This window comes from Harmonia axyridis, chromosome 3 (genome assembly GCF_914767665.1).
Source record: "Harmonia axyridis chromosome 3, icHarAxyr1.1, whole genome shotgun sequence".
NCBI lineage: Eukaryota > Metazoa > Arthropoda > Insecta > Coleoptera > Coccinellidae > Harmonia > Harmonia axyridis.
This window is the reverse complement of record NC_059503.1, coordinates 31,876,304-31,901,090: the sequence shown is the minus strand read 5'-3', so window position 1 is coordinate 31,901,090 and position 24,787 is coordinate 31,876,304. Positions and strand designations below refer to the sequence as shown.

General features: G+C 32.2%; 1 protein-coding gene across 1 annotated transcript; it reads right to left on the bottom strand.

The window, feature by feature from the left end:
* Positions 1-335: 335 nt before the first annotated feature.
* On the bottom strand, positions 336-23,674 carry LOC123674931 (protein diaphanous-like). Its single transcript, XM_045610103.1, has 16 exons — positions 21,961-23,674; positions 18,022-18,318; positions 14,423-14,531; positions 14,159-14,339; positions 12,353-12,426; positions 7,513-7,919; positions 7,121-7,260; positions 6,101-6,278; positions 3,844-4,020; positions 3,566-3,718; positions 3,335-3,453; positions 2,779-3,079; positions 2,388-2,542; positions 1,869-1,939; positions 1,099-1,168; positions 336-565 (listed from the first exon to the last, which is right to left on the bottom strand). Exons 1-16 carry the CDS (start codon positions 22,012-22,014, stop codon positions 562-564), a joined length of 2,490 nt encoding a protein of 829 aa, XP_045466059.1. The 5' UTR covers positions 22,015-23,674; the 3' UTR covers positions 336-561.
* Positions 23,675-24,787: the final 1,113 nt, after the last annotated feature.

Here is a 24,787-nt window from a genome sequence, read left to right as displayed (position 1 = left end):
AGAAGAAGGTGGTCAAAAATGAATAATACTCTCGTTATAGTTTCTCAGAAAAAGAGAAAGAGAATGGGGTATCAGATTTTGTCTATCTCTTCTTGTTCAAAAGTTGTAGTGTTAAGACATCGAAGTTTGCCCACCCTGCAGATATATGACAATATTTTGACAACTTATGAAATGTTTTATTCCCATTGAGAATAATCATTTTGATGTCTAGGCAAGAAAGTCCTTACTTTGCTGACTGATATGTGTTTGCCAAATTCATATTTGCTGTCAATGTCAATCGGAGAGAAAATCATAAGAGATACGTAATAATGGATATCCAGTAAAAACTTCATGAATTGAAATAATACATAATTTATTCAATATAAATAATTTTTACAATTATATATGATTCAATGAAGCAAATATTACTACATAAATGGGTTTTACAAGTTTATGAAATTACAATGATGAAAATATTGATGAAAAAAACTATATACAATCATTTGTATGGACAATTTATCAAGAGAACATATATACAAATTCTACAATAAAATTCTTAAAACTTTAGTTGACATGGCATCATTATCTGGAAAAAAAATTAATAACTTTAAATCATTTATGAAAGAAGATCTCAATTTTAGTTTATAATTAAAAGATCTCTCATAAGGGAAACAATATATATTATATGCATATCTACAAAAATCGCCATGCATTTTAGACTGTCAGCACGAAACTATTAGGCTTAAGATTCATCTATATATATCCATATATATCATTATATTTGATAAGAATATCATTGTTACGTTATAGTTACATTTCCGAGAATCTTTTTCAAATTTGATTTTTTGCCTTCTAAATTAATGAATCATGCTACCGAAATAGGAGTTCAAGGTGGTATAGCAACTGATTTTACACAAAATTAAATTGAAATGGCTTATTATATATATTTATTATTTTTATTTTCCATATTTTTCTTTCGGAATCCCTTAGTCTGAAATCTCTCGAAGGATTATAGTTGATATAAAAAAAACTTATCATGATTTTGTAGAATTTGTTCTAATGCCATTTCGTCACCGTTAATAGAATACTATTTATTGTTAATTATTTATGATTCCTTACCTGTTCCTTTCTCTATCTAAAGTGAGATCAGTCCTTGATTTTGTCCTTGCAAGCTTGGACGTTTTTTGAACTGGAAGAAAGGGTGTGTTATTAATTTTAGTCTCTCTTTTTTTTTTTTTGAGATTTGTTTTATTTCATGATCATGAGCTTTACTCCGTTCATCGGCAAAATTCCAAGGCAACTATTTAGGGGACATTTCGGGTGCTTAATTTATTGTTAATGGTATAATTTGCTTTTTATTGCTCATTATTTATATATGTACATCTCCTGCAAGGGATGCCATGTGTCTCTTGTGGATTTCTTTATTTTTTGGTATGGCATATCATTTGCTGCTGATATAAATATGTAGGGGATCTATATCGTTTATAAAGCTTTTAAAAAGGCGGTGGATAAATATTAAATAGTTATTAGAGATTTTTGGGCCGAATGGCCCAAATAATGAATGGTCTGTATAAATAATGTTTCTGATTTATTTTTCATTTCATTGAAATTTTTCCACTTCTTTCTGATTTTTCATTATATCTTTTGAAATTTTCATTAACAAATTCATTAAATAATACCTACCAATTTCTGATGCGTGAGGAGTTAATATTTGAATGTTCTTTTCATTATTATTACATCTTTTTTTCAGATTGTTGTTTTTATTCTCAATTCTTTTTTATAAAAATACTGTTGACGTTGCTATGGTATTTTGCCAGTATGAAACACTAGAGTGAAAATTCTATTTTGTCACTTAATTTTCAAATTAAAAATCAAAAAGTGATACTTACTTATTGATCTGTGTTGTCTCTTTCTTTTCTGTTTGCTGAACTCACCTGTAGTTCTCAATGCTTCAAGTAAACTGAAAAGAGAATTATGGTGTATTTTAGTTTAAGGTTAATCGATTTCAACCAATTATAAATGCTTATTTTCAATTATTAACATATTCTGCATATATTATGTGCATCGCTTTAATTTTTGTTTTTTCACGTAGATTCATAATCTTTACAAAGAAAATATTGTTACTGTTTAAAACAATCGATTTCACGCGTTTATAAGATTTAGATTTTAGAGATTATTTTTGATCAATCTATATCAGTTAGGTAAGTATTGAGAGAAAAGTTTGTATTTTATTTTAAAAACGGACAGAAATTTCCGTTAGACCAATATTTCAGCCAAAAAGTTCACATGCCCAAACCCTCTCATGGCTATTTTCAGAGTTGTATTTGATTTGGTTTTTCGGAAATCCTCTACATTTCGTTAATGACCCTGTATGAAAGCTATTATTAGATTACACGTATTGTACTAACCTGTTCATATCGTCTTCTTGAACTTCCATAGCAGTTAATCCTTTCAATTTATCTTCTTGTAATCCATTTTTTCCTTGTGCATTTTCTCTCCTCAACCGAGCAATTTCTCTATTTTCCTCGATTTCGCGTTTTTTATAGAAATAATTTTTCGTTTCCTGGAAAATATTTCATCAAAATAATCGTTGAAACATTGATTTGTTGAAATTTTTAAATAAAAAAATTATAATGTATTCATGTTTTGAAATAACGAATATTAAAATAGGACAAACTGCATTTGTCGCTCTCTGAAGCCAAAAATGAATAGAATGAAATTTAATGAAAAATCAAAAATTGTATTACAGATTAATATGAGGTTTGAATACCCTCCATAGAATTACATATGTTAACTTACAATAAAATCATCTTTAAAAATCTTCAAGTCTATGAATAAGTTTTTCAGGTCGTATTTCTTTTTGTCAAAGACATAAAACTCCGCTAGGATGTCATTCTGATTTTCTGCTTCCTCAAATAATTGTTGCAGGATGATATGTTCTTTTTTGGCTTCCTCGATAACATCTTTCATCACTACAGTAAACATGTCTTCTTCATTTTGCGGTTGCATGTTATTGTTTATCTCAGTTTGTATGGTACCAATGCTACCGTTTAACTGTTTCAGAGATTTATTTATGGTATCCAATGAGACTCGACTTGCTCTGAAAATTATGAATTTTTTTAGTTATTGCACTTAAAGAATATCTCCTTCAACATATTTATAATGAATTTTGAAATGGATTCACTACTTCTACTGTATATTTGTATGATACATATATTTATAATGCTTGTACTAATTATTCTTATTAAGATTTTTATATTTTATCGTAGTTTCTATAAATTTTCAAATGGTTATTGAAATTGATTTCTAATTATGTTCTTTATTAGTATAATATACTTAATTTTTAAATACTCACTCATCAATATGGGGCATTTCTTCATAGTAGTTTATCAGATGTTGATGAGAGTGATCGATCGTTTTGATAAGCGAATGTAGAAGATTTTCTGGATCAGAAGTATGCTTAAGGAATTTCATCTGAAAATACAAAGATAGTTATTTCAAACTTCTTGTTGAATACTAAACACTTCTCAGTTTGTGAGTTTTTCTTCACAAATGTCAGTACAAAATAATAACAGCAATGCCTTACCTTCGGTAGAAAATTAATTTCAAAACCAAACGCTCGTTCATTCCGGCTACCACTATTCATGTAGTTTCCTAATAGCAATATCAGTTCTAGAATTTCTGCTAATTTCGTACTATTTTTTACCTCGTTAGAAGCATCTATAACTGCTTGAATACTCTAAAAAATATTAAAATTGTTAGATCGAAACTAAACAAAAATATTTGTCAATAAATTCGGAAGGATATAATAATACCATTCTGAATTCTATCAGTTTTGAACTTGTTTTTCAACTCTTTACTTACAGGTTTTATGTCACATTTGATCTCATGGTAGAAGTGAATAAATTGCAAAGATTTCAACCTGGGCAGTGGCCTCTCTATCTCTGATAGTTTCAAACAGAATTGTTCCGCCTCTATTAATTCTTCATAAGAGTCCTTGAATTCTTTGAGCTTTTCCATTTGTTCTGCACTGGGTAAAAACTAAAAAACATAATGAAAATATGAAGAAGGAAAAAGCATAAAATAGAACTTATTTTACCGTATTCCAATAAAAAATAAAAAAAAAAGATGAAGTACTGACTTGGCGATAGGAGTTTTCCATTAGTGACAACAAATTTAACCCAAAATGAAGCAGCTATAAAAAGTTTAAGGACAGAAAGGCGCCTGGGGCAGATAAAATGAATAATAAACTTCTCAAATATGGCGGAATGGAACTAGTGAAGGAGCTGACAAATCTCTTCGAGGTAACAACGCCAAAGGGAAAAATACCTCAATCTTGGAAATTGAGCATCACTACTACTCAACTCATTTATAGGATAGTGCGTTAATTTGTTCAAAGATATTGTATTTCAGTGTGTAACTCAACTATACATCATTGAGAACCAAAAGACGATCCACAGCATTTCTACAAATCCACTGATCAATTTTTTTGAGGCTCGCATATAAATCGTCAATTCTGGGATCGCTGCAAGCCGTTCTATAGTGCGTAACAGGCCAATTGAAGTCCCCGGTCTACCGTACATTCATTTTTTTTTTGGCAAAATTCGATTTTATTATTCAACATAGTCGAGGGTGATACAGGGATTTATAGCGATCTTCCATCTTTTCGATACTATTTTTGTAGTACGATTTGTCTTTCGCTTCAAAATAGACCTCAGTTTCGGCGATTACTTCTTCATTGGCGCTGAATTTCTTTCCAGCGAGCATTCTTTTGAGGTCTGAGAACAGAAAAAAGTCGCTGGGGGCCAGATCTGGCGAATAAGGTGGATGCAGAAGCAAATCGAAGCTCAATTCAGCCTTTATTTTCATTGATTTTTGACATGGCACATTATCTTGATGAAACAGCACCTTTTTTTCTTCAAATGGGGACGATTTTTAACGATTTCATCCTTTAAACGATCCAATAACGCTATATAATAATCGCTGTTGATGGTCTGGTCCTTTCGGAGGTAATCAATGAATATTATACCTTGCGTATACCATAATACTGATGCCATAACCTTGCCAGCTGACTGTTGTGTTTTTACTCGCTTTGGATTCGGTTCATCGCGTGCAGTCCACTCAGTTAACTGTCAATTGGACTCCGGAGTGAAATGATGGAGCCATATTTCATCCATTGTCAAATATTGACGCAAAAATTCAGGTTTATTGCACTCAAACAGCTATAAACACTACTCAGAATAATGAACACGTTGTTGCTTTTGATCGATTGTGAGCTCGCGCGGTACCTATTTTGCACACAGCTTTCTCATGAACAAATATTCGTGAATTATATGATGTACATGTTTAGATGATATCTTCACAATGTCTGCTATCTCGATCAACTTCACTTTACGATCATTCAAAATTATTTTGTGAACTTTTTTGATTTTTTCGCCGGTGACAGCCTGTTTTTGGCGTCTACTGCGTTCGCCGTCTTTGGTGCTCATTTCACCACTTTTAAAGTTAGCAATGATGGTTGATTTTCCTGGTGAAGACCCAGAAACTCTTCATCAAGCTAAGATTTTGCTTCAACTGTTTTTTTCCCTTCAAAACGCAATATTTTATCAACATTATTTGTTTCCATCTTTTTTCAAATAACAAAAGTTGCTAACCTCACAACGCAATCTCTCACAAACTAATTGTCGGACTGCTGTTAAATTTTGACACGTAGGTACCTATCATTTGAAAGTTGGTACTAACTAAAAATCATATGGATTTAATACTAGCACCGCCTTCTGTATATCAGACCGGGGGCTTTTCAATTGGCCTAATATATCCTACAATTATCCGGATTACTAAAGACCGGACTATATTTCCAGTACATCAATTAAATTTAAATAATGAAGAATCAGTTTCGGTACCTCAAAATAAATTGAATTTTCAGTAATAAACTAGAAAAACAATACTGAGGGTAAGTCTCGCGGTGAGTATTCTATTGAAAATCGAAAGCTTGAAACATATCTATTATTAGTAATTATTATTATATTTCTACATAAAATATGATTCTAATTCAATTTCTTATTCTATTCGAAATAAACTAGGTATAAAAAAGTAACAGATTCGGAATTCTGGCACTCACCTGTATAAGCTGATCCACGATTGTTCCAGTAAGAACCTTATCATCGCATCGCAGTATGAAGTTCTTAATTTCATCGTAATCAATGTGCTTCAGTGAACCTCTTAGAAGTATACTAAGATTCTGCGCTGTTCTCGGTTCTAATATCCTTACTTTTTTCATCCTCTTCAATGTTCCAGTACTATCAAACCGAAAAATAAGAGAATTAGTAAGAATTGTATTTATATTCTTTATATCATGATTAGGTCTTGCAAGATGCGATAAGTGATAATTCATTTGTATAAATTGATATTGGAACCTACTATTAGATATTGCCACGATAAAAGGGTACCAGTAGGTATAAATTTTGGTGGAGAAGAATTTAATCAAAAACTTGAAGTTCATTGAATAATCAAGAAAGTGTGTCTCAATAACAATGCAAAATTCAATAAGGCATGACCGCTGAGATCCCTTGTCCTCGAGAGCAATATGTTCGATGAGAAATGAAATCTCTGCAATTCATTGTTATTGAGAACATGTGTAGAATCAAAATATTCAGAAAAAAATATCCAGAGTTTTTTCGAAAACTATAATAGCTATTCCCATTAACTTCGATTTAAAATTGGTTGGCATTAAAACGTAAACTCTAGGAATTTTAATAGGAAGTGATTTTTTGCCTTGAATGACTCCAAAGGTCAATTTTTTGAAATAATGAAAACACTATTATATTCGCCGCATTTTATTCTATTGTCTTTCAAGGAAAAACTGTAATTCCTCTATATCAGATATCAAAATGCGCACCAAGGAGTCACATCCAAAAATGCAACAGATTTCAAAGCTTCTAATCATATTGATACTCCTTTTAATCTTGAAATGAATAAACCACTTTCACAAGATTTAATTTAAAATTGGTTACTGATAAATGCCGTTTTCATATTAAAGTCGGCAAATTTTTGCATAAAAAATTTGTTTTTTGCTGAAAGCAGACTTTTTATCAGGATACCAGAATGAACATAAAGAAATTCCAATAAAAATGCTACTCACTTATTCTCTTCATTTTCTGGTTTCGGCTTAGTAACCGGGGAAAACTTTTCATCCAACTCTCTCAATATTTCGTCATTGGCAAACTTCTCCTCTTCCACATTGATCCAAAACGACTTCTCGGTCATTTTTTGAGGAGGGATCTGAAAAATAACACCATATCGGTAAAACTCCATGTTTACACATATGAAGTATTTCGAGTTCACGGTAAGCATAGTATTCTACTGAAGTTGTATCAACCACAATCTAATCCACAGAATCTTTACAACCCTTTAAAGACAATGTTATCATTTTCTGAAAGTGAAATTTTAAACGCTTGTAACAATTCTGTAGATTACAGTGTGGTTACTTCAATTTCAGTAGTATACACATACGAAGGAAATAAAAGAACGTACTGTTATCCAATTCGCCTTTTTCAGCGGTACTGGTGTATTCCACTTTTTCTTTGGTTTAAGACCATGCGGAATGTTTTGACTCTCATTTGGCCAGCTTGGTGGTAAAGGCACTGCTGAAGCCATTCCTGGAGCCAAAGGTGGAATGCCATCCATAGGGGGAGGTACTAGTATGGGAAGCGGAGGTGGTGAAGGTATGCTTGATGATTCCTCCATTGGAGGTGCAGGAGGTACTGAGTTGTCATTCGCGTCCTCCAATGGTCTCTCATTTTTTTTCTCCAACACTTTTTCGCTACTTGCTGATTTCAATGTGTTGAGTTTAGCCTCTATTTCCGCTTTAGCTTGTAGAGCCTCTCCCAGTTGTCTTTGGAGCTCTTTAACTCTGGCACTATCTTCCTGATTAGATTTCTCTGAAATAAAGTAGGGGAAAAATTGAGTTACAATAATGAAGAGGAGAGATTATAAAGAGTGTAGTGACTTCATAAAGCAAAATTAATCAGAACAGATTCAATTCATATCCGTGTTTGATGAAAGGATCTGTGTCAAATTCCAGAGAACAAATCCTAAACCATTGAAACCAATTATTTATATTTCGAGTTCAAGTTATTTGAAGAAATAAGCTTGACCTGGTGTATTCTGAACTATTTCTGTATTAATGAGAATAAGGGCCTGTTTTACCATTTGCTACTGAAGTTCCCAATATGCAGTGGCGTAACTGCAGTTGACTCATTGGGGGGGTTATGGGTAGTGGCATGAAGTGAAGTGATAAGGTGATAAGCGGGGGGGGGGGTTGATATCGTTTCCATTCGAAGATTTGTGTGAAAAACTCTTAAAAAAATTATTTATTTCATCATACAGGCACAATATATACTATACTATTGAATACTACACTTAATAAACAATGAAATACGTCTGGGAATTAAAAAAAGATTGAAATATTCTAAAATATAAATGTATATGTGAAAATTGCTATCACGCTTCTCTATACAATCATTCAAGAAAGTCTAAATTCAAGACGGCGAGGTCTAGAAGGAAGGTCATACTTCCTTAAGTATGTTCAATCTTCTAAGAGATGAGAAGGGCCTTTCACTGGTTGATGTCGATACAGGAAGAGTGGTAAGAATTTTCAGGAGGGTGTTGATAGTGGGGAAAACATCCTGATGGCAGGCAGTGTAATAATTTATTGCCTTCCTTGAGCTAATTTTCAAATCTTTCACCCTCTCGTACCACAATGGCAGCGATGTCACCAAATTGAATATCTTCCAGATAGAAATTCAGGAGCTTTTTAAAACTTTCTTCCTGTGTTCTGGTGACTTCAGCATTACTGGTAGAGGTCGGTATAAGACACTGAAAACTTTTCAGTACGTCTTAATGTTCTCAGAAAGCGACTATTTAATTCACTTAAAAAGTGATCTAGAAATGGCAAAAATAGGGATATCTTAAAGTATGATTGAGGATTGTGATTGTCGGTTTCAATGTTGCACCTAAGAGTTTGTCGTCCAGTTCTTCTTAGGGTTTTTATTGAGGTACTGAGTAATTCAGCCATAGTATCTGATGCGTTAAATATGGTTGCTAATTTTTCTTCAGCATTGGTTCTGATTTTTTCTAGCGTCCCTTTCAGATTAGTCACCATGTTCATAGCATTCAAAAGATCGATATGTTCATGCTGCAAAAATCGAGCAAGGGGTAAACTTAAGGAAAATACTCTAGCCATCACTTGCAAACTGATTATAAAGGATGAACTCTGAAGTGCACATAAAAGCTGCGATGCCATCGACGCTGATTTTACATCCTTCCACTGTGAAACTTCTTCAAGAGCCACCTGGACAGCAGGTAACATTTCTTGAAGTAGTAATATTGAATCATGGCGCTCAACCCACCTAGTTGGACAGAGTTGTTTTAGACGAGTAGATTTGGCTTCAGGGAACAATTGCTCTTGTAATAACCTCCATTCTTTTTGGGGTGTTAAAACACAAACATAGTTTTGTTGCAGTCCCACAGCAATTTCTGATCTCAGAAATTGAACATGATGCACTTATAGCAAGGTTTAAGCTATGGGATACACAATGGGCATATATTGCAGTCGGATGCTCTTCCATGACATATGCCTGTGCTCCGTTGAATTTTCCACTCATTGCAGCGGCCCCATCATATCCTTGCCCCCTCATATACTTTGTATCAATTCCAAACTCGCGTAATGATTTCAAAATGACTGTCGCAAGGTTTTTACCAGTTGAATCAGAAACAGGTACAAACTGAAGGAATTCTTCTTTAATATCATTGTTGTATAGATATCTAACGCCGATTGATGCTTGTTCTTGTGTTGAGATGTCTGTCGTTTCATCTGCAAGAACAGTAAAACATTTCGCGGAATTGACCATCTCAACCAATTTCTTCAACATTATATCGTTAATAGCCAAAATAATTAGTACAATTTAAAAATATTTTTCTTCTCACAATGATACTTCTGTAATTCCACAATAACAACTTTCAAAAAGCATAATCTTCCAAGTTATTTTTTTATTGTTCTGCCAAAAAATTTCGTTCCTTCTGATCATTGGGGGTTACGTCCCCAATAACCCCCCCCTCGTTACGCCCATGCCAATATGTAGCCATAACCCGTCTATTTTTATACGTAGAATTGACTTAAGAAATAAAAATTGTGGGTTGTAATTTAAAAAACTTGAGTTTTGATGAATTTGAGTTGTCCAAGTTTATGATCTCATAAACACCCTGTTCATTTTTGGTCCAAACCGCGAACAGTGTTAAAGTACAACGTATTGGCAGAATAAAAAAAGGGGTTTTCTTGAAAAAAATTCTGCTAAAATATTTGAAAAAAATTAAGTCCTCGTCGCAACCATTCTTTACATGAGTATCTCATTAACTTAAGAACTATATCCAAGTTATGTCAAATTGCTGAATTTGTCAGCAAATAAGCTCTATCTTATCATGCAATAAATACGATTTGAAATAAGAAAGTGGTAGACTGTTTTCGGTATAACCAGATGTTGCAGAGATCTGAAAATATTTAAGGCAGAAAGATCATTGTCTCAACCTCAATATGCAATTTTTAGCACAAAATTATGGTTAGTAAACGTCTAAGGCTAATATAGGTGAATCACCCTATATGTTCTCAATTTCCTGATTATGTGTCTCCAAGTTTCCGAAATATTTGTTTTTCTCAATTTGAATTCCTCATTTTTGTAATTTCAAATTAAAGTTATTAAGCTTCTGAATAAGGAGGAATAATGTCATATAGCAACCAATTATTGTACCCAATTTTATTCATATACTTCCGATAATTTTCGTAAGTAATTGCACAAGTGCATCAAAATTACCGATAATTTTGCATGACAGCGTGTTGTCATAAAAACTGCATGAGTTCATTTTCATTTTTGGAGAAAGAGCCCGACACCGAAGGTGGAGGGCTCTTTCTCCAAAAATGAAAATGACCGAATGCAGTTTTTCAAAGAAAACACGCTGGAATGCGAAATTATCCGGTCATTTTGATGCACGAGTGTAATTCGGGGGAATATTTCCCTCCTTTCAAAAATTCTATGTATCTGGAGAACAATTATCGAAAATTACAGCGATAATTGCATTGTAGGAAGCGAAACTGCACTGCGATAATTGTTCTGTTCATAGATGCATAGTTTCTATGCATCTTACGCAGTTCGTATCTATGGCAATTCTATTCTACATCAGTTTGACAAGTAATGTAACAGTTTATTCGGGAAATATTCCCTTGAATTACACTCGTGCATCAAAATGACCGGATAATTTCGCATTCCAGCGTGTTTTCTTTGAAAAACTGCATTCGGTCATTTTCATTTTTGGAGAAAGAGCCCTCCACCTTTGGTGTCGGGCTCTTTCTCCAAAAATGAAAATGAACTCATGCAGTTTTTATGACAACACGCTGTCATGCAAAATTATCGGTAATTTTGATGCACTTGTGCAATTACTTACGAATATTTCCCTCCTGTCAAAAATTCTATGTATTTGAAGAACAATTATCGAAAATTACAGCGAATATTTCCCTCCTGTCAAAAATTCTATGTATCTGGAGAACAATTATCGAAAATTACAGCGATAATTGCATTGTAGGAAGCGAAACTGCACTGCGATAATTGTTCTGTTCATAGATGCTTAGTTTCTATGCATCTTACACAGTTCGAATCTATGAAAATTCCATTCTAAATCAGTTTGACAGGTAATGTAACAGTTTATTCGGGAAATATTCCCCCGAATTACACTCGTGCATCAAAATTACCGGATAATTTCGCATTCCAGCGTGTTTTCTTTGAAAAACTGCATTCGGTCATTTTCATTTTTGGAGAAAGAGCCCTCCACCTTCGGTGTCGGGCTCTTTCTCCAAAAATGAAAATGAACTCATGCAGTTTTTATGACAACACGCTGTCATGCAAAATTATCGGTAATTTTGATGCACTTGTGCAATTACTTACGATAATTGCATTGTAGGAAGCGAAACTGCACTGCGATAATTGTCCTGTTCATAGATGCATAGTTTCTATGCATCTTACACAGTTCGAATCTATGGCAATTCCATTCTAAATCAGTTTGACAAGTAATGTAACAGTTTATTCGGGAAATATTCGAGGAAAGCGCTAGATTGCGAATAGACGAATTTTTCAGTAGATTTTTGGATTATACCTACACATGTAAAAAGTTAAATATGCAAATTTCAGAGGGGATTGAATTCTTTTCCCGAAAGATTCGAAAGGTTTATCATTGAAAATAATAATCTTTCAAGGGAAAGAAAGAGTATTTAGTGTTTTGTAATACAGGGTACAGACTGCAACGTATATTGGGAAAAGATTCTTACCTTTCAGTTTTTGGATTAAGTCAAGATCGAGCCCAGAGTTCTTCAGTAATTCGATCATCCTCGAATGGGTAGGCCTGTGAAATAAAGAATTGTTGGAATATGGTAGGACAATTTTTAAAGAAAACAGTGGCGGCTTGCGCAGTGGAAACCCAAAACACCGACGAAAAAATCAGAAAAGGTCACAAAATAATTTTGAATGACCGTAAAGTGAAGTTGATCGAGATATCAGCAATTTTCAAGATATCATCTGAACGTGTCCATCATATAATTCATGAGTATTTGTACATGAGAAAGCTGTGTGCAAAATGGGTGCCATGCGAGCTCACAATCGATCAAAAGCAACAACGTGTTAATGATTCTGAGCAATGTTTGAAACTGTTTAAATGCAATAAACCTGAATTTTGAGTGTACTGCACACGATGAACCGAATCCAAAGCGGGTAAAAACACAACAGTCAGCTGGCAAGGTTATGGCATTAGTATTCTGGGATGCGCAAGGTATAATATTTATTGAATACTTCCAAAAGGGCCAGTCCATCAACAGCGATTATTATATAGCATTATTGGATCGTTTAAAGGATGAAATCGTTAAAAAACTGCCCCGTTCGAAGAAAAAATGAGGCTTTTTATCGAGACAATGCGCCGTGTCATAAATTAATGAAAACAATTGCAAATTGCATGAATTGGACTTCGAATTGCTTCTGCATTCACCGTATTCGTCAGATCTGCCCCATGCGACTTTTTTCTATTCTCAGACCTCAAAAGAATGCTCGCTGAAAAGAAATTTAGTGCCAATGACGAAGTAATCGCTGACTCGGAGGCCTATTTTGAAGCGTAAGACAAATTGTACTACAAAAATTGTATCGCTGTATCGCCCTCGAAGGCAACTATGTTGAATAATAAAATCGAATTTTGCCAAAAAATTGTGTGTTACTATGGTAGACCGGAGATTTTCCAATTGGTTTGTAAGTAAGTAATGCGTGCAGTTCAATTCAACAGGTTAAAGTTTTTTCTCAACCGTTTTATGATTTTCATCAATTGAGTCTTAGTAATAAAAAAAATTATAATGTTATTATATGTAACAGACAAAGTAAAGTTCTCTAGATAAACCTTGTCCATAAACTTCAAATACATATACGACATTGCAATACTAATATTAATAATGTTTTTTTCAAATGTGCCCCACCATCTTATAATGTTACTAGCCGCCACTGATATAGTTATTTATAATACAAGTGCAGAAGGCATTGATATTCTTCCACGAGTTCAAAATTCAAAAACGAGCCACGAAGTGGCGAGTTTTGGAATGAACGTGTGGTAGAATGAGCCTTCTGTACGAGTATTATACATTATTTTCTCTAATTCATTGCATTTTCATTGAAATTGATGAAATATTTCCATAAATATAATTTAGTGATTAAGTGGCGAGTTTTGGAATGAACGTGTGGTAGAATGAGCCTTCTGTACGAGTATTATACATTATTTTCTCTAATTCATTGCATTTTCATTGAAATTGATGAAATATTTCCATAAATATAATTTAGTGATTTTTGCATTGAAAAATGTTGGTTGGCAGAACTGATTTCTTCAAGGCAAATTGATGAATTGACAGATGAAGCCGTGGCGGAAAGTTCGGAGTACCAACATAGAATAATGAAATATAACCATGAAAACTGTGCGTTTCTGATATATTCTCGCACGATTTTGTTCTACAAGATGTGGAAGAATGAACGGAATAACCACAGAATTAGAGAAAAAATATTAATGGTTTGTAGATTTGATACAAAGTTCTTAACGTTTTAGTTACCTAGCAATCTCATCAGACAGCATTCGCTGTAGGAAAAGCAGAATGCAATATTCCGGAGATGACGAATCAAGTTCCAAATTTTGCAATGTTTCTTCAGCCTCCACTGCCGTTTCAAAATTTGAAGCGAACTCTGCAAATTCTGCTCCTCCTATTAAACCTCCTTTTTCGCATTTCACGTCCACTGGAATGAGATGAATCAATATTTCATAAATGTGAAATTACTTTCATATTAAAAATATTCAGTACTGAAGAAGGAAAACTCACCCAAAAAATCATGTAATCCACTCCTCTCTATCTCGTCCTCGAGATGGTTACGGAACTCAGGATCTTCAGAATTGTTCAATAAATTTTCAATGAATTGGATTATAGCGTTCTGTAAATGTGAAGAAGAGTATACCTATTAATATCAAGAAGTGAAATATCTCTTTTCGAAAGAACCTATATGTATATTGAATGTCCAGTTATTTTTGAGCGCTTTTTTCATTACAATGTATATAAATTTCGAATTATAGAAGTTTAATGAGTCTTCTTGATAAAGGATATTCAATATAAATCAAATAATTTGACAACTTTGTGTCTAATCCTTCACAATAATATATCTGTATGATATATTTAGTTTATTTTTGTCTTGAAATATATTCCAATTCTAAAAATGACAAATTTAATAATCAACCAAAAGAAAATTCAAAATGACTAAAACTGTACAAATTGAGCAAACGGTTAATAAATTGAACAACTAAATTAACATAAAGACAGACGTACGTTTCGGAATTTTTGTATTTAATAATACAATTTTCCTCATAAGTGCCTTAAAGTTCAATGAAATTAATTGAATTTACAAACTTACCACGTGTAAATTCACCTAAACAAAATTGCAAGTAAGAAACTACAAACTAACTAAACGTATCGGTTGCTCTGGTGAGGATTATATCATACAGATATATTATTGTGAAGGATTAGACACAAAGTTGTCAAATTATTTGATTTATATAAATTTCGATTTTTGAGCCATTGAAGGCTTCCTACGATCAAATCCGTCGCTAGCCAAACTGTCGTCCTAAGAGAAGTCAACTCTACAAAATTAAAAAAATTAATATTGGATAATCGGGGTCTTCTACCGAGAGATGAAAAAATAAATGGCATCTCTTTCAAAAATTTTAATAACATAGGAAAATATCGATTAAAAAAACAAACAATTCAAAACCTGTGAAAAAATTAAATTCATTTTAGGATTAATAGAAAAAAATAAAACTTTGTTTTTTTTTGCTTCATATAACTCGTTTATCGTATCCCTGTTATCTCATATTTTTGAGACATTTTTTTTAGTTCGTTACCTAATATTTTTTTTGGCGTTAATAACTCATAAAATAGTAGTATACGCTCTATTAGTGTGACGTCACATACCGCCATTTTTGGTTCTCCTGTCAGTGTTCGGAATCCAAACAAATAAATAGTCATTCAAAATAGTACGGTGTCGTTGAAGGAATTGGTTTATTTTCATGAATAAGAGTATTTGAGGAACAATTTCAGTATTAATTGATAGACAGAAGGAACGAGGTTAATAAGTAAGTTTGAATCATGTATCATTCTCCAGATTTTGTAAAAAGCCGTGTTTATTAGTTGAACTTCAAGTTCGAACTTACTGTCATTAATATCGTTTATTCTGTCTATCAATTAATAGTAAAATCGTTCCTTAAATGATCTTATTTATCAAAATAAGCCAATTTCTTCAACGACAACGTACTAATTTGAATGACAATTTGTTTGTTTGGATTCCGTACACTGACAGGAGAACCAAAATGGCGGTGTGTGACGTCATCACTAATAGAGCGTATTTATTCCGCGTCATCTGAGATATTTTTGAAAATAACGCATAATGCGTTACCTTTGATGGTTTTCAATGTTGAATTTGTCTGTGTTATTTCCTATAGGAAAGAACCAAATGCCATGTGTGGACATTCAAAGTACTAAATGACATTGTAATTCAGTCAGAAATAATATATCATTTCTGACTAAATTACAATGTCATTTAGTACTTTGAATGTCCACACATGGCATTTGGTTGGTCAAACTTGAAATGCTACCCCTGAATTTTGGCGCCTACCCTACCTAGCCCCTAGCGACGGCCCTGCAAACGATAAGGCTCGATTAACTAATAACGTAGTCGAATTAGAAATGTCCGTACATCTGGTCGTAAACAAAATAACTCTCGAACGTAAAAAACTAAAAACTTGCAATTTTTAGTGTAGATTGGTTAATTGACAAAATCCGAATAGGGCCACTCGAAATTTTGGTTTTCTGTTCATTTGAAAACTCCAGATTCGATTGAGCATTTGGGTGTAAAATAAAGATGTCAAGCTTCATGTTGATCATGTAACCAGAACCATAGAAAATTCAAAAAAATTTACATTTTCGACACATCACAAACTTACTCAGTTGAGATTCGGGGTGTTGATAAAACATAACAATTTCAAGCTTCCTGCAGAATTTTCAACTGATCACATCATCAGAACCAAAAGACCTAGAAACTTTAAATTTTCGAAGTTCCTAACTTCGCTTTCGTCCTATTTTTCATTTGATAAAAGTGAAATTTGTTTTTGGTTGTTATGATATAATAGTTCCTCTATAGTTTAGCTAATACCGATCGAAAGGGTCAGATTTAATTCATAATAATTTTTCGAATTGAGAATCCCTTTAATTTTCTTGGATTTAAGCTTATTTTTCTCCTATTTTACCTTTATACAAATAATCCCAATTGCATATATTTCATTACTTGCAGTTTCGTTGAAACTGACTAATAACTGCGATATTATTGTTTGTTCAAACTTTGGTCAATTTATCAGATTCAATGCATGTTCTCAGACTAAAATACCAGAATATACAGGGTGTTTCCTAAACATGCGGCAAAATTTCAGGGGGTTGTTCCTTGGACTATTTTAAGCATGTTTTGTCCTTGGATGATTTTTGAAAAACCTCTTTGTTTCGAAGATACAGGGCGAACAACATTTTTCATATTTTTAAAATTAATAATAGTTTAAATAAAAATGCGTACCGCACTGTGTTTACTAAGTAGGTACAATTTATTTTTAAATTTGTTTAACAACATTCCAATTACTAAAAACGGCCAGTTTTTTGACTAAAAATTGATAAGTGCAGATGGTAAAGGAATACAGATTAAACACGGTTTTCATTTGAATTCGTTTTGTGATGTATTAGCAATTTTTAGTCAAAAAACTGGCCGTTTTTAGTAATTGGAATGTTGTTAAACAAATTTAAAAATAAATTGTACCTACTTAGTAAACACAGTGCGGTACGCATTTTTATTCAAACTATTATTAATTTTAAAAATATGAAAAATGTTGTTCGCCCTGTATCTTCGAAACAAATAGGTTTTTCAAAAATCATCAAAGGACAAAATATTCTTAGAATAGTCCAAGGAATAACCCCCTGAATTTTTGCCGCATGTTTAGGAAACACCCTGTATATATAGAATATTAGGAATAAATTCATAGAATTTTAACAATATCTGTGCTTTTACCGTTTGAATAGAGAAGTTGTGGACACTTTTATTCTATTCAAAGAAGAAAAGAAGACTAATAAGATGGTACTAATAATAATAATGATATAGTAATGATAGTAATATAATGATACTATTCAACTCAATTATTGATTAGGATAAGAAATTGTCTACAATGATCAGTGTACAGAACAAATTATGTTGAGATTAATGAATAGTGCTGAGCTAATAATTGAAATTTTGAGCTAGATCAAACCAGTCACTCCAAAGTGGAGATAAAATATATTTTCAGAAAACCGCTGTTTACTTAACCTTATCCTATCCTATATACTATCATTCAATCTACCTGATCTTCTGGGCTGAATATCTCTGTTTTTGCTTTCTCCGCTACCTCATTTATCCATATAAAAATATCATCATAAAGCTCGGCTGATTCTCTGAATGAGAAAGTTTCTTTTTGGCTACATATTTGTCCATCAATAGTGGTAGATTCACTTCCGAGAGTTTGAAGATGTTCCAGATTCGATTTTCTAGGAGAATATTCATTATCTATGAACTTTTGAGTTTCCTGGAGTACGGTCAATAAACCACAATCAAAATGTAGTGCCCCCATAGTTTTGGCAGCCATTGCTTCAGCGTGAACCTGATGAGGTTTATCCATATCATTATTTCTGTCGTAGTTTCAAAATGAATGTCTTAATAACATTTGATTTATTCCCTCGATGAGATTTATGATAGCCCAGGTGTTAATATGAGATTAAAGGTAGGCGTAGGTTCAATTGAGAGGCGGATTTTAACTTTTGCTCCAGAAAGATTTTCAATTTTTGCCTTCCCTTAACTGTTTTACTGATTTCTGACATTCGATGATCTAGTACACAATCATATTGAATATAAATATGTTTTTGTTTTGAACAACTGATATATTCAAGTACATTTGTATGAATACTCGAGTATCCTAATTCTTATAAAATTGTGTATAAAAAGTGTATGATCTAACTTTTAATATTTGTATCTTTAACTGAATTTATCTTGGAAACTTTTTATAGGATATATTTTTTTTGGGTAAAAATCTACTTTACAATTCGTACTAGAGAAACAGTTCACAGAGATCGTCAATTAGGTGTAGGTGCTCTGAAATATAAAAAATATTGAAAATTTTCCCATTTCATTAACCCATGGAACTTTATTTTTTCTCTTCAATTGTCTATATCATTTTACGATATTTAATTGATCGTAAGCAACTTACTTACGTTCAATTAAATATCGTCAAATTTTATAGATAATTGAAGGGGAAGGATAAATTTTCATTGGTTAATCAAAGGGGTAAATTTCAAATATCTTTTATATTCAAAAGCACCTACAGCTAATTGACGGAAAAATTTCAATTTTATTTAGCCAGTACTGGGAATTAACATTATATATTTTATCATATTTCTGGCATATTATGAGTAATATTTCGTCATTGGAGCACCCTTGGGCGAATAATAATATTTTATTGATTTCTATAAGTCAAAAACTATTTTTTTGAGCGAAATTTGCATCCGTCTGGAATCTGCTTAGTAGGCTCCAGCCTACACGACTGGTTAATCCGCCACTGGTTAAATTTGAAGAGATATGGTATCTACATGCTAAAATACCAAACCCTTATCTAAGAAATGAAGCAAACAATATTATTTATACCATTAGTTCTATTATACAAGACAGGCACTAAACGAATAAACAATATTAGCAAGTGATAGTAAGATACTGGTATTCAGTTTGGGAACATGCACTTTCATAATTCAATATTTCGAAGAAATCTTTCGATGAATGAATACATTTGGTAATTCCGATATTCTTTCTCGCGATACTCAACAATGATGAAAATGTATTGGGTGTCCCAAATTCGTTGTCTAGTTTCAGAATCCATTTGCTTTTTATTGCAATTAGTTTCAAATTTATAATAAAAACTTTTATCTTTTCAAATGTAAATTTCAGTAACAAATAAAATCACTTTTTTCCTCTTCAAAAAATATATTAATGATATATAAATTTCTTATTAATCTATAAAAATCATAAAAAGTTTCAGTTTCACACGGCAAATCAACTAAATGCCTATCTATGATAATGTGAACTTTAGATAATATAAAATATTCAGTTGCCACCAAGGTCTCCGGATTTAACACAAGTTCGTATTATATCTTCAAAACTCTAATTTCAATAAAAAACAAATGATTACACCAATGGATTCTAAAATTCTGATTCTGAAAAAAGTTCATATAGAACCAATAATAAAGAAGTTGTGAGAACTCATTATTTCACGCCATTTTCTAATTTTAGAACTCAAAAAAAGTTGAAACTATAAGGTATCGGTTTTCACCATATTATTTTCCTTAAAAATCAAGCCCGAAAATGTGGCACTCATTTTTTTTCAGCTCGGAGATATTTCAAGATCTCTCTCTCTCTCGTAAGACAACCAATTTGAGGACACCCCATAAATTAAAATCCTGTGTTAGACACATTACTATCTATTTCAGGATTGAAATCCATTGGCAGTAATAGATAAATATCTCTTATTCTTATTCCGTAGTTCTAGAAATATTGTCGCTTATACAGGATGTTCCATTAAGAGGAATAAATCAAATGTTTTTTCTTCTATGAACACTTGAATTCATAAATATTTCGATTGCTTTGAAAATTTGATGGAACTTTCTTCTGAATACTTTTTCCCTATTTTTAAGTATTTTTTCAATTATTCAAAAATTTTGAAAGACTTTAATTTAAACATAGGAAAAAACTATTAAATTTTGTGGCGCTATGGTTCTACTATTCATTAAAACGTAACCACTTCACAGTACGTTATTCGGCTCTTATAATACAAACTTTTGAAAAAGTGTTTATGACCACGTTTCATCAGTTTAACAGGTAAATCGAAATATTTGAAAAAATTCAAATGTGTATTTAATTTTTAAATTAAGTCGGCACCATTGCCAACTCCGTTATTAATGATGCTACGATGTCGGTTAAATGGGCAAACTGGTAGCATTTTTAGTGGCCTTTTCGATGCCGAAAAAAAATTGACAGTCGCGTTGTCATGATATTTCATAAAATGACATTTTTTTCAATGGAACACTCTATATTTTTTCGTGCATATCAATTCGTAATAACATTCTCAACAAGAAAGCTCATATCACCTTTTTTCCTAAAGTGTAAAATGAGCGACTTATTTGGAAATATTTATTCCTTTCACTAGTACAAACAATTTCTTTGTTTTGGCGAATAAAACCTCATGATTGTCCAAACACCCATTTTTTGTACTTATACGAATGACAATATTTTGTTACTAATAGCAAAATAAGACAGTAAAAAGAAAAAATTGCGCTGTGATGTGAACTCGTGATCATCATGTAGCACCACTTATAATTGACACCACTAAGCTATTCGGTATCAATAGACAAAACGATAATTTCCATCTTAAAGTCATTCCTCTTGCCGCATTCATTTAGTGTCAATAGAATGGTCCAAATATGTGTTCAATAAGAAGGCAGTGTTTTTGAACATTTACTCGATATTTTATAGCTCTTTATCAAATCCATTTGTTATAAATGTTTCCTATCAATAAAACTGTCTTATTTTCAACTTAACGAAAAAAAGTGAAAATGGCTTTGTTGTTGAGAATGATATTACGAATCGACATCCATGAAAAAATATAGGGTGTTCCATTGAAAAAAATATCATTTTATGAAATATCATGAAAACGCGACTGTCAATTTTTTGTTTGTTTTCGGCATCGAGAAGGCCTCTAAAAATGCTACCATTTTGACCATTTAGCCGACATCGTAGCATCAATAATAACGGAGTTGGCAACGGGGCCGACCTAATTTGGAACACCCTGTATACAATCACTATTTTAAATTCACCACACTTTCTTTCTAATTTACATCCCTTATTTAAAATGTGGAAAACTCTAGCTTTTGGTATATTACTCAGAAAGGGAAACTAAATTGAAAATTTTTGTGGTAACAACAGACCTCAGTTTCAATGAAGGAATCACCCCCTGAATTTTTGAAATACCTTTACCAAACACCCTGGTTATCTTATATTCTCTGAATGAAAGAATAAGTTAAAAATAAAAATAACCATAAAAAATTTCTATGGGATGCAATAACCAAAAGTCTACTAATGAATTGTACATAAAATAATGCTTTGTAAGAAAATGGGATACTTTCATAAAGTAAGTATATGGAAACAGAATATCTGTTTGAAGGAAAAACCCCTTTTTTTGTGTCAATGAATTAATACTCACCAATCCCTTCGCGAAGAAGCCCTTCTTTTTCTTCCAAAACTTTCCGATCGCCATGGCTATCGATAATGGAGCTCAAAAACAATAACCAAAAACACTTGTAACTTGTAACTCTAGTAACTCAGTAGTACCTTATATTTTGAAAATAATAAGATGAGAATAAGATTTTGAAAATCTTCCGAACAACACTAAACTGAAGATAAGAAGTGAAGAGAACCTCTATACCAGTCCCCTCAATATTGAGAAAAAACTATAAATTTATCCCCTCTTCTTTTGTCCCCAGTGGATGCTCAATTGGTGGTAAATATTTGTTGCAATATCTTACACTATTTAGATAAATAGAACCAGGAGAAATAATTACTTCATTAAGGCTAATTACTTTAAACAGATTATTTTGTCAAAGTAGAAGTTTTCGAATAGTTCTCAACATTTCTTTTAAGAAAATAAGAATAACATGAAAATAAGAAATACATGCTTCAAGAGCTTGATCTTTTCTTAATAGATCTTAACATCAGTTTTTTTGTGTGATTTTTTAATAGCATTCGCAAAACTTTGAATAGCATTTTGTTAATCTGGTATGTACCTACCCATTTTGTATACCCCACACAGAAAATTTAATCGAAATCTATTGACAAGTTTCGGAGATTTTGAATTTTGCCTAGTATACTTTGTTATTTCACAATTAAGTTTCAATCCAATCAAATGGTTATTTTTGGTATAATTCTTATATCCAGAATTGTTTCATATTTTTTCCTAGATTGAACGCGCAAAAAATTACGTGTTTGTTCCTTAACGATTGATTTGTTGTATGAATAATTTCTTTTTCTATTTGCCAACTTAAAGCTTCCCTTAAAATGGCATAAAAACCTATTTATTTTATATTGAAACTATTTTTACATTTGCATTCCAATATTTGAAAGAAATTGTTGAACCGCTTTGGAAATTTTACTATTTATATTCTGAAAAATCAGTCTGAATAATTTTCAACTTAAATAATCAGTTAATTTCAACATCAAAGTAACGTTCTTCGTTTCATCTTAATTACTGCACTTGCTAGATCTCTGACAACTGACGAGACCATTACCTATTCTATAATCAGTTTAAGTTGTAATAGAATATGAAGCATAACAATTTAAAATTAACTGAATATTAGTAAATGTGTAAAGATATTACGGGGATAAAATAATTGTAATTGCCAAAATAATAAATGCACTCTGTTTATAAGAATCGTTTAAGATATAGTAGAATTTCTTAGGCGAGTCGTAGCTCATTTATAAGAATATTGATTGATTTTTGAATCATTTTTCCTAATTTATATTTGAATAGTAAGAATAATTGAATAATGATTGTCTTCTTTCCATTATATCTGTTGCAGTCTGTTTGAACTGATTACAATTCATTCAGTCGGTTGGAACTGTGGCTAGGTTAGGACCAGATACTAAAACCAGGGCCGTATCTAGGGCGTGGCAAAGGTGGCACTTGCCATAGGCGCAAGGTCCGCAGGGGCACCCAAAAATATTTAAAAAAATTGTGGAGCACCAGGTGAAATAATTCGCAAGATTTTCATGTATATCTATATACGCCTCGTAACTAGCAATGCCGAGAAATCTGGAAATATTTAAAATATTACCAGCCTTTCCTAGAATTTGCGTACTAAGCCTAAAATAATTGGAATAGCAACAAAACTTCAATTCAAGATAACAAATAATATAAATATGGTTATGTTGAAGAGTGTCGTAATCTACTCATAAATATTACGTCCGCGCGTCGGCATGTGTGACTACCCCTATTTTAGATCTTCAGGAGTTATCCCTATATACAGGGTGGCCAAGAGATTGACGTAAAAAAAACCAATCCCTCCTGTAATGGGCTATTCGAATCACCCCCACGTATGTTATGCGATTTTTCACGGTTTTCAAGTTATGAATTTTTTTATGAACTTTGAGAATTTTCGACTTGACCATCTTTAAAAAGATATAAAAAAAAGTACAAGACTTTTCTGTCAATTTTTTTTCAACATAATCTCCATGAAATTTATTTTTATACATAAAATAACCAGCTTCGTAACTTTGATAAGAATTATGGAAATGTTGGTCTTAGTGAAAAAGTTACGTGAATTGGATTATGATCTAAATTTTCGAATCAAAATTAAAAATGTAAAAAGGCTAATTCACGGTTTCTCAGTATGCTTAAAAACTGCTCCCTACACTCAGCTTTTAGAATCATTAATAACAATTGAACACACAGGCAATATTCTGTTTTGGATGAGCCTCTGTTCTTGATTGTTTATTTGAATTGGACATTCCTTCTATAATGTAATTAAATGTATTATTATTATGTTCAAATAAATATTATTAATTGTACTTAATAGTCTACTTCTGCTAGAATTAGCCTTCAAATTCAGCAAGGTGGAAAAAATCAAAAAACTAGACATTTACTCCAAAATTATTTTTTGCCATTTTAAAATTTTTCTGATCAAGTTATGATAGAAAATGTTGAAAATTGAGGAAAATTAGCTTTAGATGATGGTCAAGAAAAGTTTTAGATAAAAAAAAAAAAAAGGTATGGCAATAAATCACACATCATAATGTAAACAAAAAGAAATTTATTTATAAATTTACAGTAGGTTTTCAAAGTGGTCACCACCTCCAGCCTCAATACACATTCTACACTTTCTCAGAAAATTTTCTTTTAATCGCATAAAAACCACAAACTACTTTTCGGGTGCCATCTTTAGGGGGCTGTAACTAAGCAGGGGAAGGCTCGAAAAAAAGTTCATATGGAAGACCCACCCTATTTTTTGACAAGGAATCGCTCCCAGAATTTTTCG